The 18,266-nt window shown below is 41.3% G+C and overlaps 1 protein-coding gene across 4 annotated transcripts in view; it reads left to right on the forward strand.

Moving 5' to 3' along the window:
* Positions 1–18,266, forward strand: part of LOC126334690 (zinc finger protein ubi-d4) — a 229,701-nt gene that overhangs the window by 162,087 nt on the left and 49,348 nt on the right. For all 4 annotated transcript variants that reach the window (XM_049997177.1, XM_049997179.1, XM_049997180.1 and 1 more), the window contains one exon: positions 7,177–7,412. In XM_049997177.1, the coding sequence (XP_049853134.1) occupies positions 7,177–7,412 (236 nt within the window). The remainder of the gene's footprint in view (positions 1–7,176; positions 7,413–18,266) is intronic.

Here is an 18,266-nt window from a genome sequence, read left to right on the forward strand (position 1 = left end):
TACCAATATAATAAGCTTTGCAATGATAGCAGCAGAGCTGGTAAATTGCATAGTTGCTTACATAGGTGGCCCGGACCCTGGTGGGGTAGAAGAAACCTGTGATAGGAGTGGAATAGGAAGTGCTGGTTGGGTGGATTGGGCATGTTTTGCACCTATGTCTTCCACAGTGATATGTTCCTTGTGGCAAGGGGTTGGGATTAGGATTGGGAGAGGGAGTGGTGTACAGATGGACCAGGATGATATGGAGGTTGGGTAGCGACGGAACACCACTTTAGGAGGGACGGGAATTATTTTGGATAGAATGTCCCTCATTTCAGGGCACAATGATTGGTAATCAAAGCCCTGGCAAAGGATGTGGTTCACTTGTTCCACTCCAGCGTGGTACTGGGTGATGAAAGGGACGCTCCTGTGTGGCTGGTTCTTGGGGGTGGTGGGAGGATTGGGGGTGTGAGGGTAAATAGCATGGGAGATCTGTTTGTGGACTAGGTTTTGAGGATAGTGCCTGTCGATGATGGCCTTGGTGAGACCGTCAGCTGAGCAAGGGAGTTTTAGAAACAGCAGATATGCTGTCCCCAGGTAGCCAGGCTATATGGGAGGGATTTTTTGGTGCAAAAGGGGTGACAGCTGCCAAAATGCAGACACCCAATCTCTGTTCCTGCGCAACCTCAACACATTCTCTCCTATCTGCTTCATGTGATCCTTCTCAACCCAGCATGCTACGTTTCTCAATGTAGACCACCTCCTCTATGCTGGCTCCATCCACACCTCTGCTCACATTAAAACCACCAATCATCAACAGTGCCTGCATTTTGACAACTGTCATCCGTTTCACACCAAAAAATCCCTCCCATATAGCTAGGCTACCCAGGGATTGCATACCTGCCAGTGACAAAAACTCCCTTGCTCAGTATGCTGAAGGTCTCACCAAGGCCTTCATAGACAGGCACTATCCTCCAGACCTAATCCACAAACAGATCTTCCGTACCATTTCCCCCTCACAGCACCAAATCTCCCACCACTCTCAAGAACCAGCCACAAAGGAGTATCTCCTTCATCACCCACTACCACTTCGAAATTGAACAATTGAACCACATTCTTTGACAGGGCTTTGATTATCTATCATCGTGCCCTGAAAAGAGGGACAGCTGCCAAAATGCAGACACCCTATCTCTGTTCCTGCACAACCTCAACACATTCTCTCCTATCTGCTTCATGTGATCCTCCTCAACCCAGCATGCTACGTTTCTCAATGTAGACCACCTCCTCTTTGCTGGCTCCATCCACACCTCTGCTCACATTAAAGCCACCAATCATCAACAGTGCCTGCATTTTGACAACTGTCATCCGTTTCACACCAAAAAATCCCTCCCATATAGCTAGGCTACCCAGGGATTGCATACCTGCCAGTGACACAAACTCCCTTGCTCAGTATGCTGAAGGTCTCACCAAGGCCTTCATAGACAGGCACTATCCTCCAGACCTAATCCACAAACAGATCTTCCATACCATTTCCCCCTCACAGCACCAAATCTCCCACCACTCTCAAGAACCAGCCACAAAGGAGTATCTCCTTCATCACCCACTACCACCTTGAAATTGAACAATTGAACCACATTCTTTGACAGGGCTTTGATTATCTATCATCGTGCCCTGAAAAGAGGGACATCCTACCCAAGCTACTGCCCACCCCCTCCTAAAGTAATGTTCCATCGCCTACCCAACCTCCACAACATCCTAGTCAATCCCTACGTCACTCGCAATCCCAACCCCATGCCACAAGGATCATATACATGTGGGAGACCCAGGTGCAAATCTGCCCAATCCATCCACCCAGCACTTCCTATTCCAGTCCTGTCAAAGATCTGTCATACCCGATCAGATTCTGTGCCACTTGTGAAAGCAGCCATGTCATTTAACAGCTATGCTGCTATCATTGAAAAGCTTTTTATATTGGTATGACTACCAACCAACAGTCCACCAGGATGAACACTCTACCTTCAAAATGTGGCCAAGAGCAAAGTAGTCCATCCCGTGACACACCATGCTGCTGAATGTAACACACTTGGTTTCAATGGCTGCTTTACTACCTGAGCCATCTGGACCTTTCCCTCCACCACCAGCTTTTCTGAACTGTGCAGATAGGAGTTATCCTTACAAAACGTTCTCCACTCCTGTAATTATCCCAGCTTCAACTTACGGTAACATAGTGTTCCCACACCGTCCCTCCAACAGTTTTCACCCCCCTCTGCCCTATCATCTCCTTCCCATTCTCATCTCCCACCCTGTTTATTTGCAGCTCTCTGCCAATACATCCGCTCGTCTTTCCCTGCTCATCTCGTTTTTCGTTCCTTTGTCCCCCACCTCCCTGTCCCACAACCTCGTGACACTGTGCCTGTTCATAGTCTAGTTCCTGTACACACCACCGGACAGTGTTCATCTCTCTCCACACCCGTACACTACTATCCCTTCCCTTTCCCCATCCCTATCCCCATCCCCTCAAGATTGCTGTTTGCATTCCTTGTGATGCTGCATTCCAGCCCAAGATCCTGGAGCTGGTGGTTGTTTGTGCATGAGAATTGCTTATGCGCACACTTGTGTGTGTGTGTCTTTTAATTACACCTATCATCAACTTTGTGTCTCTTCTTTATGGTAAGTAGCAATCTGTCTTTTCCTACATTGTTGATAAACAAGATACTGTCTTGAAACTTCCTGGCAGATTAAAACTGTGTGCATTGGGACTCGAACTCGGGAGCTTTGCCTTTCGCGGGCAAGTGCTCTACCAACTGAGCTACCGAAGCACGACTCACGCCCGATCATCATAGCTTTACTTCTGCCAGTATCTCGTCTCCTACCTTCCGAACTTTACAGAAGCTCTCCTGCGAACCTAGCAGAACTAGCACTCCTGAAAGAAAGGATACTGCGGAGACATGGCTTAGCCACAGCCTGGGGGATGTTTCCAGAATGATATTTTCACTCTGCAGCGGAGTGTGCACTGATATGAAACTTCCTGGCAGATTAAAGGCCTTTACAAATGTCTGCTTGTGTCTGTGTATGTGCGGATGGATGTGTGTGTGTGCGTGTGTGTGTGCGTGTGCGTGTGTGGGTGTGTGAGTGTACACCTGTCCTTTTTTCCCCCTAAGGTAAGTCCTTACCCTCTCCCTTAAAACCCACATCCTTTAAAACCCACATCCTTTCGTCTTTCCCTCTCCTTCCCTCTTTCCTGAAGAAGCAACCGTTGGTTGCGAAAGCTATAATTTTGTGTGTGTGTTTGTGTTTGTGCTCATCAATGTTGAGGCACCATCCCAGGAAAGCATATCAGACATTCTTTTAAACAGTCTATATTCAGTCTAAATAAGTTGAGCTTTGTAAGAAAGGCAATAATACTATCTAGTTCAGTCAGGTCTAGAAACATAAATTGACAACTGTCACTATCCTTCACAGAAAATTTTAAACACACAACTAGTGCCTACATTTAAAAAAAAAAGAAAGAAGAAGAAGAAGAAGCATCCTTTCCTGCAAAATGTGATTCCCTGAGTCTTGTTAGGAATAAAATTTGCTTCTGAATGTATATTACATCATAACGTACCTTTGTTAATAATTATCCATAAATTCTCAGTACTAAAATAATTCCACTGATCTGAGGTCCAACAAGAAGACAAAAGAGTGGTATCATTGAGGGAACCTGTTACACAGTTTATTGCACAACTTTTAGAGGTACATAATGCACCTTCCACTGTGGCAGGTCTTCTCATTTCACTTTTGGCACAGTCACTATCTTTATTCAAAATATTTGCAGTATTACTGTCACATTTAGTTGTTTTAACCACTTTTTTTTCGTCTTACTTCATGAGAAAATACACAGCATCTAGTACCTAACAAGTCGCAGTACCTGCTGCTATTGCAACTTAGAATCCGTCTCAAACATAACCTAATTCTAGATATAATGTCTTGTTATATAAAACATAGATTAAATCTTTGTGTCAATGCTAAGCAGTAAAGTATTGTACTGACTGTTACCAATTAACATTATATCATGAAAACTCCAGTTTGGAATATCAACAATATTAGGGAAAGGAAAAATTGCTACTCACCGAAAAGGTGACACAAATTGCAGACAGGCACAACGAAAAAACTGTTGTGTTTAACTTTTGACCAAAACCTTCTTCAGAAAAGGAAATACACACAAATTCATACAAGCAAGCACACATAATCGCCATCTCTGACAGCTCGGACTGGAATGCAACTGTGTTGTTGAGAAGCAGTCTGGATTGGGACAAGTAAGGGGGAAGGATAACAGGGTGAGAGAAGAGTGCTGTATAATGGAGCATGCATGGACTAGATGGAGGCATGAGAGGACTAAACAGCCATGTCATATACCAGCTCTACTGCAGTCATTGCACATCTTATTAAATTGATACAAAAACCTACCAGCTGTCCACAGGGATGAATGGACCATTGGCAAACTGTGGCCAAGAGCATGTTTGAACATCCTGTGACAAAACATGTGCTGAACATAACATGCTTGATTTCAATAGCTGCTTCACATCCTTGGCCATCTGGATCCTCCCCTCCACCACCACCAGCTTTTCTGAACTGCCTAGATGTAAGTTATCCTTACAACACATTCACCACTCCCAAAATTATCCCCCCACACCCTCCACCCAACAGTTTCTGCCCCCTCTGTCCTATCATTTTCTTCCTGTTCATGTCGCCACACCCCCATTGTGTGACCCCCATATGCCAACACACCTGCCAATGCCCCTTCCTCACTCCTTTCCTTTTCCACTCCCCATTTCCTGCCCCCGCCCTCTCCACATTCCTGCTCCACAACCTCCCGATGCAACGCCTGGCAATCTTCTCATACCTCCGTCTAGGCTCTGCACGCTACACTAGACAGCACTCTTCTCTCTCCCCACCTGTATTCTGCTATCCCTCCACCTTCCCTGTCCTAATTCACATTTCCACTCAACGTGACAGTCTGAGCTGACAGAGAAGGCAGTCATGTTTTCTTGAGGTGTGCCTGTGTGTGTGTGTGTGTGTGTGTGTGTGTGTGTGTGTGTGTGTGTTTCCCACCCTTTATTAGGTGTATCATGTGAGATTATTCTCTGTTATCTGACTGATTCTGTAAATTTATAGAATTTTTAAGGACTTACAGGATTGCTGTCTGTACCACCATAGATTTGCAGGTCTCAGAACTTATGGTATTTTTGGGCAATTCTATAACTAATGGTACACAGTGTTGGTGGGTACATGCTTGCCTACATCCAAGATCATAAGCCAGAAAATTGTAGCAAAATGCAGGAAGACATGCAGGGGATCAACTCTTGGTGGAGGATTTGGTAGTTGACTCTGATAATAAATAAATGTACTGTATTGCACATAAGCAGGCAGGAAGACTCATTATGATTATTTAATATTGGTTATCAGACTGGAACCCATGCCAGGTACAGTTAACAGATATAGAGAAGATCCAGGGAAGAGTGGCACATTTTGTCGTGGGTTCATGCAGAACCCATAAGAACAGCATAGAAATGCCATCAAATTACAGTGTTACAGTCTTCAAGGTAGGCATTGTGCATCAATAATTTCTGAGATTGTACAAGCCAAGAATAGAAAAAATAAACTGGGCATTACTGTTTTCAGCAGTAAGTACCTTGAGTGAATGGTGTACATTTGTTACCAAACAAGACACACAGCACATACACTCTACACTTGTATTGTTGTGCCATTATTTTCAGTGCAATACAGAAACAAAGATAAGGAGGAGTAAGAAATGAAATGCGATTACTTTGTAATGAGACAGAGGAGACCAAATGTCCCTTATTCTAAATTGCTCAGAAAATATCCTTGAACAATCTGTAAAATTTTGTGGGTGGAGTTTGGTTTCATGTTGTGAATAAAACAGCTCATCCAGATGGATGTAAGTAGATAGGCATGCACATCATTTTATAACAACATTTGAGTATTCAGAGACATGAGTATAAATGGCAGAATAATGAACCAGTTTAAAGGAATTCTTTTCAATTTATTATATCTACTTTGAAATTACGTGCTAAACTGTTTGGTGGCATAGCTCTGCCCACCCAACCATACACATATTTTCATATATTTTAAGCCTTTTTATAGTCATATATCTGTTAGTGTATCAAATAGCTTCTGCAATTAAATTTCATCGGAGGTAGATTCATCTTGAATTAGTTATTCTCAGTGATAAATGTAATCGTACTCAGAATGGGCATCTGAGCTATTTTAATATTTCCTGTTTATTAACAATAATATGAAATAGGCTAGATTGATACTTTCTACATAGAGCAAGTGTTAAGTGGCATGGAGGCCTTTTGAATGAAGATTGTTATGAATTATAAACTATCAGATAGAGTTCTTCCTTGGTGCACATGTGACCACTGTTATTTCCAGATGTTAAGGCCCAATGCCAGACCTCAGCATCTGGAGATGACACTGGCCGTGTGTGTGTGCGCGTGTCCGCGCGCGCATGTGTGCTTGCGTGTGTGCGTGCGTGTGTGTTTGTGTTGTATATTTGAAGGAGTCTGTGCAATAGCTTATAACATCTAACAGTCTTCTTTTGTCATCTGTTGAATGGTGTCTCCCCTATGTGGTGTGTAGCCGTGTATCCTATTTCAGACTGTTGTTACTCCATCTCAGATTTTCCAACATTAAATTACTACATGTTATTTGCTTCCTCCCTAGTCTTATATTGCTGTTGTCATATATTTAATGATAGTTAACTTTCATTATTTCGTATATGCTGTTTGTGCTGATGTTATTAAAAGTTTTGGTGAATATTAAATATATGTTTTGTACTGTCATGATGTAACCAAATTATACCTTATGCATATTGTTGCTGTTTACTTTGCTTCTTGTTTTGTTTTAATATGATTAGTGCATTGTTTTCACCAGTACTTCACCCTAACACTGTGTCAACCATATTGTTGTCATTCATTTATAATGTAAGGTTACAACATGCATTAATAATGGAAAGCCTGTATAATAATGCAAGAAACACCCCCCCTCCCCCCCCCCCCCCCCAAAAAAAAGGGTCAGCCTTCTGTTTATTGAATATGAGTTATTTTATATATAGGATAGTATGTTCCAAATTGTAATTGACATGAATGCAAATATGTATATAGTTTTTAAAAAATATGTATATGCCCTCAGGTGGGAGTTCTCGGCGCGGCAGACAGTCTCAGGTGCAGTCACCGGTTCCCCCTGTGTCTTCACAACCCCAACAACAACCACCACAACAACCACCACCAACGCAACCACCACCTCATGCTCCAGTGCTCTCAGTTGTACCACCACCTGTTGTGCCACCAATGGTGCCTGAAGAGACACCAAGTACAATTACTACATCACCAGCTGCTCCAATACTTGATAAGAAACCTGCTACAGATGTGAGTATTAGTTTAATTATCATTAATAACTGTTTATATTTAATTTGGTTAACACTTCACATTTTGCTGATAGAGTGGTGTTTTAAAGCTTACTATCACACATTCTAAGAACTTGGGTTTAAAAGTTTGCAAGAGGCATGTTTTTTATTTAATAGAGGAGCATATGGGAGTGTACAAATGTTGATACTGTGTGGATTACAGTTAGTGTGAGGTGGCAGAAGGGCCACTATTCTGCCTTCCATGAACTTTGTAATTCTTTCCTGCAGAGGTGAAGTAATTGCCTGTCATTATGATATTCATTAAGATAGGGAGGTTACAGACGTGCTTTCAGATGCCCACTGGCTCACGAAATGTTCAGTACTTTACAGGGCATAAACATTTAAAATAGTGTTTCAGGCCAAGAGTTTATCGATGGTGAATAGCAAGCTTTATGAGATGGGACCCGGCCAGGTACAGTTAAGCGAATAACCACTGCAATTTATAACTGAAGGCTTGGAGCTATTGTTTCAGAATCAGCAACACTAGGACTGTCTTGTGTATGGGGATACCCTTGTGTAGGAAAGCATTCTCCTGCTGAGAGGTTGCAAGTTATTTGGTGTGAGTCAGAGACACAGAGCTTTGAGACAGGCCATGTGCCTCCTCCTTTTACATCAAAATTTTCAGACCATGAGACACAGTTGTTGAAACATGGACAGCATGGTATGTTATATGGATGTGATAAAATCAAAAATCCTGTAGGATGACTCAGGTCTGTATATTCTAGGACAGTACATAGACAAGTTCTGTGGACTTCAACCTGCCATTTAAGGTGATGACAGATTTACATTTTTGTGATTTTGAGATGTGTGGATTATAGTGCTAGAGGTTTCCAGTTATTTTACAGATTCTGTTTGTTATTGGAGATAAAGACATGTCAAACAGTTGGAAAGAGCCCTCTTCTCTCTACCATATATACCAGGTTTTTGTGAGTTTGAGATGTGTGTATTATGGTGCTGAAGGTTTCCAGGTCATTTTACAGATTCTGTTTGAGATTGGAGGTACAAGACTAATGTCAGATGGTTGAAAAGAGCCCTCTTCTCTCTACCACATACACTAGTTAAATATGCACTATGCCAGTCGAATCTTCACCCACAGTTAGCATGCATAGAATGGGTAGCATACAACTCTTTAGGCTTATGTTCAAAGTTTCCAAATACAAAGTAGTTCAGCTGAATATCTGAATCTGAGACCTGGAGCAGCTTGAGATTTTTCATTTAGCTTTTAGTGTCTGTTAATACATTGATTTATTTAAATCCAATCTATTGTTATATGCTGCAACTCCCCTCCCCGAGAGAGAGAGAGAGAGAGAGAGAGAGAGAGAGAGAGAGTTGATTACTGCAACACATGATAGTAATATGTTGAAAGAGATGGTACGGGTTGAGGGGTATGGCAGGAAAGATAATTCGAGACATGGACTCCAAAAGACCTTCAGCACTTCATCTTCGATACTGCGAAACAAATATCTTTTACTGCAAGTTCCTTGCTTTCCATGTTTTTGGAAGAGGTAGTATGGCCCAAAATAAGAAACAATTGTATAGTAAACATGGGCTCTAGAGTGCATATCTTAAGAGCTTTGAGCACTTGTTGATTAGAAGATGTGTGTTTCACAGTAGCTAAGATGAACAAGTGCTCATAGCTCTTAAGCTATACTTTTCAGAGCCCATGTTTGCTAGGCTTTTTTGCTTCGACTGATCTTTCCTGTCATATTCCTGGATATTGTTCAGATTAGATTAGATTAGATTAGATTAGATTTACTTTCATGCCAATTGATCCGTATTGAGGAGGTCCTTCAGGACGTAGAACATACCAGAAAATTGTTACTGAATTTCAGTAACATTGTAAAATATGAGTCTTCTCTCCCTGTGGATGATGAATCACCATTTATTGTAGGTTCTAGAGAACAACTGCTTTCAGATATGGGTTCAGCAGTTCCACTACTTACATTAGTGGTAGCAGCAATGCACAGTTTTTCCTACACTGAAGTAAGCTGGTTAATGTGTTCTTAGACATCATTAAAGCAAAAGACATAATCTGAAAATGAAATAACCTCTAACGATAGCCTATAACAATTCCTGTTGTGATGTCCGGAATTAAAAAAAAAAAAAAAGGGAGGGTGGTAATTTTTTGTTTTTTGTTTTTTTGTTGTATAGAAAGAAAAAAGGGTGAATAAAGGTGAAGGGAAGTGGTTCTATTTTTACTGGAATGAACTTATTGATGGACATCACAAAAATTTATTTTACCTATACTTTTTTTTTACTCATCGAAGAAGACAACACAACACATATAAAAGAAATCATCACACTAATAATATCCCACAGAATGATCGTTTCACAAGACACTTTCTAGCTCGACTGACTCTTAAGACTGAACAAGACTCGACTGACTCTACTCTCTCTCTGGACCACAGCCTTTTCACGTCCCTCTGGACCAGAGATTTCAACTGTGATGAGCACGCCGATTATTTAATTAATCGTACAGCCGCTGGGCGCGCGCTTGGCGCGTCATTTAAATGGGGTTAAACGCACACCGCGAGAGGCGTGGGCTAGCGGTGTCTTACAGGTATCGCCACACTGTGAATGTGCACCAAAGTGGATACAGTTGTCGGTTGTTCAATAGATTAGTTACAAGCACTTCTAGTTTATAATAAAAGTAACAAAATTTTGGAAGTAATGCTAGATGGTGAAGATAATGCAGTTCAAAGTATGAAGAAACAAAAAAAACCTAGAGATCTTTTCTATAAAGGAGGAAAAATAAAGCAAAAGGAACATGAACAATTGTTTACATAATATCTCTCATGGTAGACAACTTCCCAAAACTAGTACAGAGTATCTATTCTGTTTCCCAAAAAGGGAGACAAGCAATGCATAAGAAACTATAGACCTGCCAGCCTCCTGTCCGAAATGTAAAATACATTCATGAAAACTATCATCAGCTATATAGAAGACAGATTTTCATGAGACAAATAAGCAAACTGACATTAGAAATGGATACAACATACTGGCCCATTTACAAGTCGTGAACACAATTACAGAACAGAGTAATGAGTGTTAATTACAACTATGTCTGAGATTCATAAAGGGTGTGATTCAAAAGTTTCAAGACTTAACTCAGAACTAGAAATTTATTGGACATTTAAGTACAGTGGACTAAAATTCTTCAAAATATGATCCTTCAGCATCAACACAACACTGCCAGCGTGTCTTCCACTGTTTGTACCCCTTCTGGAAGGCCTTGGGCGTCATGCTGCCAAGGGCTCTCATCAAAGCCTGTTGGATGGCGTTGATGGAGTCAAATCGCTTCCCTTTTAGGCCTGTCTTGAGTCAGGGGAAGAGGAAAAAGTCACTTGGAGCCAAGTTGGGGCTGTAGGTTGGCTGCAGCAGTGTTTTCACGTTGAACTTGGCCAAAACTTCGGCGGCGACGCGCAATGTGTGAGTGGGTGCGTTGTCATGGCAGAGTGTCCAATCGGCCTTGATTGCCGGGCGAAAGCGGTGAACTCAATCCCTCAAGCGGCAGAGCACTCCAGCATAAAAGTCACCGTAAAAAAAAAAAAAAAAAAGAGAGAGAGAGAGAGAGAGAGAAATAAAATCAGCATGCACGTCACACACAACTTGCTCATGCGAACTTTCTTTGGCTTTGGTGAGGAAGTAGCGTGCCATTCTGAGCTTTGACACTTTGACTCAGGATCGTACTTGTAGACCCAGGTCTCATCACCAGTAACCACTTTCTCCAGAAGGTTCTGATTGACATTCAACCATTGGAGCATTTCCTGGGAACAGTCATGCGCCGTTTCTTCTGATCCACTGACAAAACTTTTGGCACCAGTTTGGCACACACTTTTCGCATCATCAAATTCTCCATGACAGTCCTCCACACCATACTCTGGCTGAGTCCCAGTTCATCGACAATTAATCTAGTACTAAGACGATGGTCATTGTTTAAAAGTTCCTGCTCTCTCCACATTTTGATCTGTTTGACGTGATGATGGCCTCCCAGAGCGGTAGTCGTCTTCAACATTCCCGCGGCCATCTTGGAAACGTTTGTGCCACATGGAAACCATTGCACGGGACATGGCTTGTACCTTAAAGACCTCTTCAATCATACCAAGAGTCTCCATAGCAGTTTTATTCAGTCGCACGCAAAACTTAGTCGCATAACGTTGCTCCAAGTGCTGCTCCATTTTTGCCTTTCCCACTTTTTGACCGAGGTCAATGACATGCACTCACACTGCAAGCGATGTGCACTCTCCCGGGTTCCAGAGGCAACTGCCGCAGTGTCAGTTCGTTCCCTGAGACCCCCACTACTTCTCCCACCTGGTGGAACTGGTCCACATGCGCTCCCCTACTTAGAAATGAATCAGTCTTGAAACTTCTGAATCACACTTTTCAAGTTGAGAAACGTTTTGGATCCATTTCAACCAAATCTGTAGTAACAACTGGTGAGGAAGAAGATATTAAATTAAACTATATTAGGGAAATATTCCACGTGGGAAAAATTTTTCCCCTTAAGGTAAGTATTTCTGCTCCTGGGATTGGAATGACTCCTTACCCTCTCCCTTAAAACCCACATCCTTTTGTCTTTCCCTCTCTTTCCTGATGAAGCAGCCGTTGGTTGCGAAAGCTTGAATTTTGTGTGTGTGTTTGTGTGTGTTTGTGTGTCTATCGACATCCCACTGCTTTCGTTTGGTAAGTCACATCATCTTTGTTTTTAGATATAAAATATATTAGTACGTTAGTTAATCTCAATGATTCAGCTTCTGTTAGTTTTATCAGTATAGTGAAAGAAGAGACATCAAGCAAGGAGATGTCATAGCACTAAAATTATTTTCATAAGCCATCAAAGAAGTTTTCTGATCATTTGACTGGGCACACAAAGAAATTTGTCGTAATGAAGCATATCTGACCACCACCTTCCTTTTGCTGTTCAGCATAGTACTATTTGAATACATTGTGAAAAATGAAAATGTGTGCTGGACCATGGCTCGAACCCAGATCTCTTCCTTATCATGCTTATCATAAGCTATCACTTTAACTGCAAGACTATCTGAACTTCCTTCCAGGCCTTACCTGGCCACTGATGTTTCTCCTAACATTTCTCCTATTACTATTGATTACTACAAATAAAGGTTTTTCAGTGGGGTTTGTGAGAATTGTGCTACTGGGGTAATAGATTTGGTGGAAGACCGTGACTTGACTTACCATGATATAGTGAACTGTACTGGTTTATTAAATATGCTGAAGTGAACTGATTAGAGCCAGTTGGGATGAAATCAGTCTCTCTCTCTCTCTCTCTCTCTCTCTCTCTCTCTCTCTCTCTCTGTGTGTGTGTGTGTGTGTGTGTGTGTGTGTGTGTGTGTGTGTGTGTGTGTGTGTGTGTGTGTGTGTGTGTAAGATTGTTTAAGACAGAGATTGAGGGACAGATTGAACGTAGTTAAGTATAAATCACAGTATTGGAGAAAAAACCTATTTTAAGACAACCATTTAAAAGGTTATAATGTTGTCATATTGTTTTCTCTGATGATGTGTACTACACTACCAGAAAAAACTGCAACACTAAAAAATAATTAATGTAGAGTAATGAAGTTTCAAGAATACGGGCTATGTAGGTGATTAACATTGCAAGACCATAGAGTAATGTTAAGTGTAGGACAAGCCATGCAGATGTGGAATGCTGATACATTAATAACTGGTTTAACCACCAGAGTATTAAATGAAAGCACACAAAAACGCATGCATTGTGTTATACAGGTGCCAGATGTCAGTTGGTGGGATGGAGTTCCATGCATGTTGCACTTGGTCGGTCAATACAGGTACAGTTAATGCTATTAGTGGATGACGCTGCAGTTGTCGTCCAATGATATCTCAGGTGTGCTCGATTGGAGACAGATCTGGTGATCAAGCAGGTCAAGGCAACATGTTGACACACTGTAGAGCAATCTGGGTCACAACAGCGATATTTGGTCAAGCATTAACCTGTTGCAAAAAAAAATTGGAATGTTCATGATTGGCAGTGTCGCAGGTCGAATCACCATACTGACATACAAATTTGCAGTCAGGGTGCATGGGATAGGCACAAGAGTGCTTCTGCTGTCATACAAAATTGCACCCCAGACCATAACTGCAAGTGCAGGCCCAGTGTGTCCAGCACACACAGATTAGTTGCAGGCCCTCAGTTGGTCTCTTCCTAACCTCTGTACAGCCATCACTGGCACAGAGACAAAACCTGCTTTCATCAGAAGACACACAGACCTCCATCTTGCCCTCCAATGAGCTCTCACATGACACCACTGAAGTCGCAAATGGTAGTGGTTTTGTGTCATAGGAATGCACGATACAGTTAGTCGGGCTAGGAGCTGTCCTTGAAGCAACCGATTTGTAACAGTTTCATTGCCACTGTGGTGCCGGCTGCTGCTCAGATTGCTGCTGCAGATCCTGTATGATTTGCCAGAGACACATGCCAAATGTGATGGTCTTTCCTCTCAGTAATGCCAAGTGGCCAACCAGAGCCCAGTATTCTTTCAACTCTACATTCCTATGACCATTGCTGCCAGCAATTATGTATGGTGGCTACATTCCTGCCATGTATTTGTGCAATATCGCAGAAGGTAAATCCGGCTCCTCGTTGCCCTGTTACACGACCTATTTCAAATTATGTGAGGTGTTGATAATGGCGTCTTTGTCACCTTAAAGGCATTCTTGACTAACATCAACTCACAGCATCCTATTTCATAGATAAAAAATCTTATATAATCCATAAAACAAAAGTCACAGAGCTTATACCTTTAAGATTGACTGTAATGTGATTTCCAGTTCAGGTTCAAAAATTTAGATAATTTTGTTTTATATTATTTCTAATTGTATTGACAGACTTTGTGCAATGCAAATTGGATGTATTGTGCAGGCAATCTTGTAGATAGGGTAAACAACAGCTATGAGTATTCATCTTGGGTATTAATAACCAAGATTACTGTACCACCGATAGTGGTACAGTAATAAACGAGCAAAATACATCTGAAGCGATTATTAATACCCAAAATGGATGTATTGTGTTTTATCACAGCTTATTGACAATTCATTTTCAGGGAACCAGTCATTAAAATTGTTTAGAAAATTATTTACCTTTTCAAGTGTTGAGGTTACTCCATTACTTGTACTCAGATGAAAGCAAAGATAAATATTTTTGTTTCTTGGATACATGATGACAGCTCATTTATATATAACAAGAAAAAGAGCAAATTTACTGTTGATTCTTTGATAAACCTGTAGCTACCAGCATTATTCCCCATTCTGGATATTCTGTTTCTTTATGTACATGCCCTGGGTTTCTTAATGCATCAGTCTGCATCCTTTTAGTTAGATGTGGGGAAAACTTGTTATCAACAAGATCTGTAATAATATTGAATCTTTTTTAGGAGAATTTTGTGAACTGCACAATCAGATGCTTTTCACAAATTATGGGAAATAATAGTTTTCAGTATTTTGTCACTTACATTTTAGATAATCTGTTTTGTTAATTGAAAAATTCATGTTCTTTTTGAGAGACTGTTTTGAAATCCATATGGAGATTGACTAAGTGTCTTATATTGCCTACACTGAAAAAAGGGTGTATTTTAGGTATATAGATAACTGCTATGTCTTCAGAGAGAGAGAGAGAGAGAGAGAGAGAGAGAGAGAGAGAGAGCGTGCGCGCGCACACACACACACACACACACACACACACACACACACACACACACACACACACAGGTTAGTTGCAGGCCCTCAGTTGGTCTCCTCCTAACCTCTGCGCGTGAAATACAAATTTCAGAGTCTCTAAGACTCTACAGGTTTAGATTTTATCAAATAACAATATTTTAGATTTTGTGCAACATGCTACTACCCATACTATCCAAAGGTGCTGAACATCTGCATAACTATCACAAGAGTCATGAATAGAATTGAGCTCTCTAACAAAGAATATAACTATATCTCACTACTGCTGAATAATACTGCATCAATAAAACATAAACGAGAAAAAAAAAGAAAGAAAACTAGAGTTGCAAAGGAAATGCTCCATTTGCAACAACAAAACACACTGCACTCACAAGTGTCTGGTACTTAAAGTGTGCCTTTTAGTTATATCGGCAGTAGCAACAAGCCATATGCTACCAAGAAAACTTTTTCTCACATGCCCAACCTCTCAGATTCGCATATACGCAGATTAGTCTGAATTGTGGATGGGAGCGAGTAGTCCCCACTTGACCAGTGTTTATGTGTCCTGATTTTGCTGTTTCCTCTTCGTTTACAGCTCTCATGTCAAATGAACACAAAACGGATCTCTGTGGCTGGGAGCCACCAAGCGAATTAAAATACATTCACATTATTACGGAAGGCTAAAATATGTCATTAGTTACAGTTTTCTTATTTCCAAATTTTTGGCCGTCAAAAATCACCTTGCAGAAAATAAAGTTATTTTTGTCAGTTTGTTAAAGAAATTTGGCTTTTATTATTATTTTCCACTGAGTTAGTCAACTTACATCATATGAAGTGTTTGATTCCACACTACTGGCTGGTTTCAACTGTTCACTGAATTTCAAATGCATGTGTTCATCTTTTGGCACATACAGCCTTACGCCATAATGAAGAACCAATCATGAAATAATATAGGAGTGTTCCAAGAAAATTTACATCCCAGAGACCACACTGAAAAGCTTAATATGAGGTTGGGGCCTACTTCATCAAGAATCTGAACAAACGAATCTGTACTTTTAAGCCGAATTATGCATTTTAGTATGGTTTATGAAATTCCAATGCTGTTAGAGTATCCTCTGATATCCTGTTTCATTTATGATGTAATTAAGATCTCTTAATTGTAGCTGCACACTTGCAGTAACGCCTGTTTTCTGGTGCTTCTGACAACTGGTGAAATGAACCTGTTTCTAATGGGTAGCAGGAAAATATTGTGAATGGTTTTTGTTTTGTTTTGTATTAGGTACAAAAACAACTAGGGTCATATGCACCCATGCCAAAACTGTGAAACACAAAGATAAAGAGAAGAGTTAAAAACGACTACACGTCGATCCCAATTGACAGAAAGAAGACAGTTAAAAACAGAAATGCGGAGAAAGGTCTATAAAATACGCCATAAAGAAACGGAGGTTCAGAACTAAAAATAAATGGTCTTGGCCATATTGCTACAACAAATAAAAAGTAAAATTCGGTCGACAGCCCACTCGTAGTTTGCTAAAACGGCAAACCCAAGTGGAAATGTAAACAGTGGCATTTCATCAGGAAATGGTAGATAGTTAAAAGTTGGCTGCAGTGTTCACAAAGTGGTGTGGGAGCACCACTTAACAATGACAATGGCTAAAAAGGCAGTGCCCAATACGCAACCTAGTTAAAATGACCTCCTCGCAGTGGAAGGGCCAAGAGGTGGTCATCCAAGACACTGGGGAGAGGCTTCATAACCTGGAGCTAATTCCCATGGAGAGAGGACCAGTGGATGCCAAAGTGACATCACCTCCTGACAGACACCAACACAGAGATCTTCGGAGGGAGTATTAGAACTAGTGGGCTGAGATGCAAGGACTGCAGCCTTGGCAGCAGTGTCAGGAGCCTTGTTTTCTGTCAGACTGACATGATCAGGAACCCACATAAACAGCACAGTGGCTCCATCAAGAGTGAGGAAGTGACAGTTTTCCTTGGCTCATTGCACTAATGGATGGGCGGCTATAACACTTAGAGGCTTTGAAGGGTGCTGAGAGAGACTGAGCAGATGACACAATTTAAAAGCCTGTGTTGCTGGATGTACTCCGTGACCTGATACAGGGCGAAGAGGTCTGCTGTAAATACTGAGCACTGTGCCGGAAGCCAATACTGAACAACATCGGTGCAAGTGATAAAGGCACACCAACACTACAGTCAGTCCGAGACCCATCCAGTGCACACAAAGGTACAGTCGTGAAGTTCCATGTGAAGGTAATGTAAATGAAGGCGATAGAGGAAGGTTGGGTAGTAGTGTCCTTAGGAAGCAATTGAAGGCCAAGATGAACATGGGCCACCACATGAAGCCAAGATGATGAAGGGTTCACACCAACCAGGAAAGTTGGAGGTAGTGTGAAGTTCAGCTGCTGGAATATGGATGTCTCAGTCCAACAAGAAACTGGGACACAGTGAGGTAAAGAGGAAGTGTGATGAATGGAACATTCTGCAGCAGTAAGGAAAACGTTTGTAAGATAGTCCACCCGGTCATCACAACTGGGGAAATCTTGTTTGGCAAACGTCACCAGGGAGGAGTAAAGGAGCCACTCGGCCATACTAAGCTGTCATTTTGGTGTGCACGCAGGTGGGGTACAAGTCAGAAAATGGGTAGAACATTGGAAATGATCAATCGAGTAGGTGTTGGAAAGAATGGACCACTCAATTGCAAATGGTGGTTTGAAAAGTATTGCTTTCAAAGTAAATTTCCTTTTGTGCAAGATAAATTATGTTGTGTATGAGGATGTGCGATGAATTTCTTAAATCACACAGCATTTAACTCTCATTTAAAACTTAACATTTTGAGAACTGACCAATTATAAGAATTTCAAGCCCAGAAAACGAGACATATGTGTCATTGAAGTTTTCCTGGCATTTGTGTGATATGTCTGTGACTGTAACACATGCAGCTCTTCTTGTAGCTTATTGATCTTCGAGACCAATATTATATGAAGAAGCCTAGCTTTTCTTGTAGCTGCACCACAATTATTAAATTAAACCAATGACTTTTCCTATTTGTATGTTCGCACTACTTAACAGTGATGATGCTATTGGCTGTCTACATCACGTGCCCTATGCTCTG

The sequence above is a fragment of the Schistocerca gregaria genome, chromosome 2 (genome assembly GCF_023897955.1).
Source record: "Schistocerca gregaria isolate iqSchGreg1 chromosome 2, iqSchGreg1.2, whole genome shotgun sequence".
In the NCBI taxonomy this organism is placed as follows: Eukaryota; Metazoa; Arthropoda; class Insecta; order Orthoptera; family Acrididae; genus Schistocerca; species Schistocerca gregaria.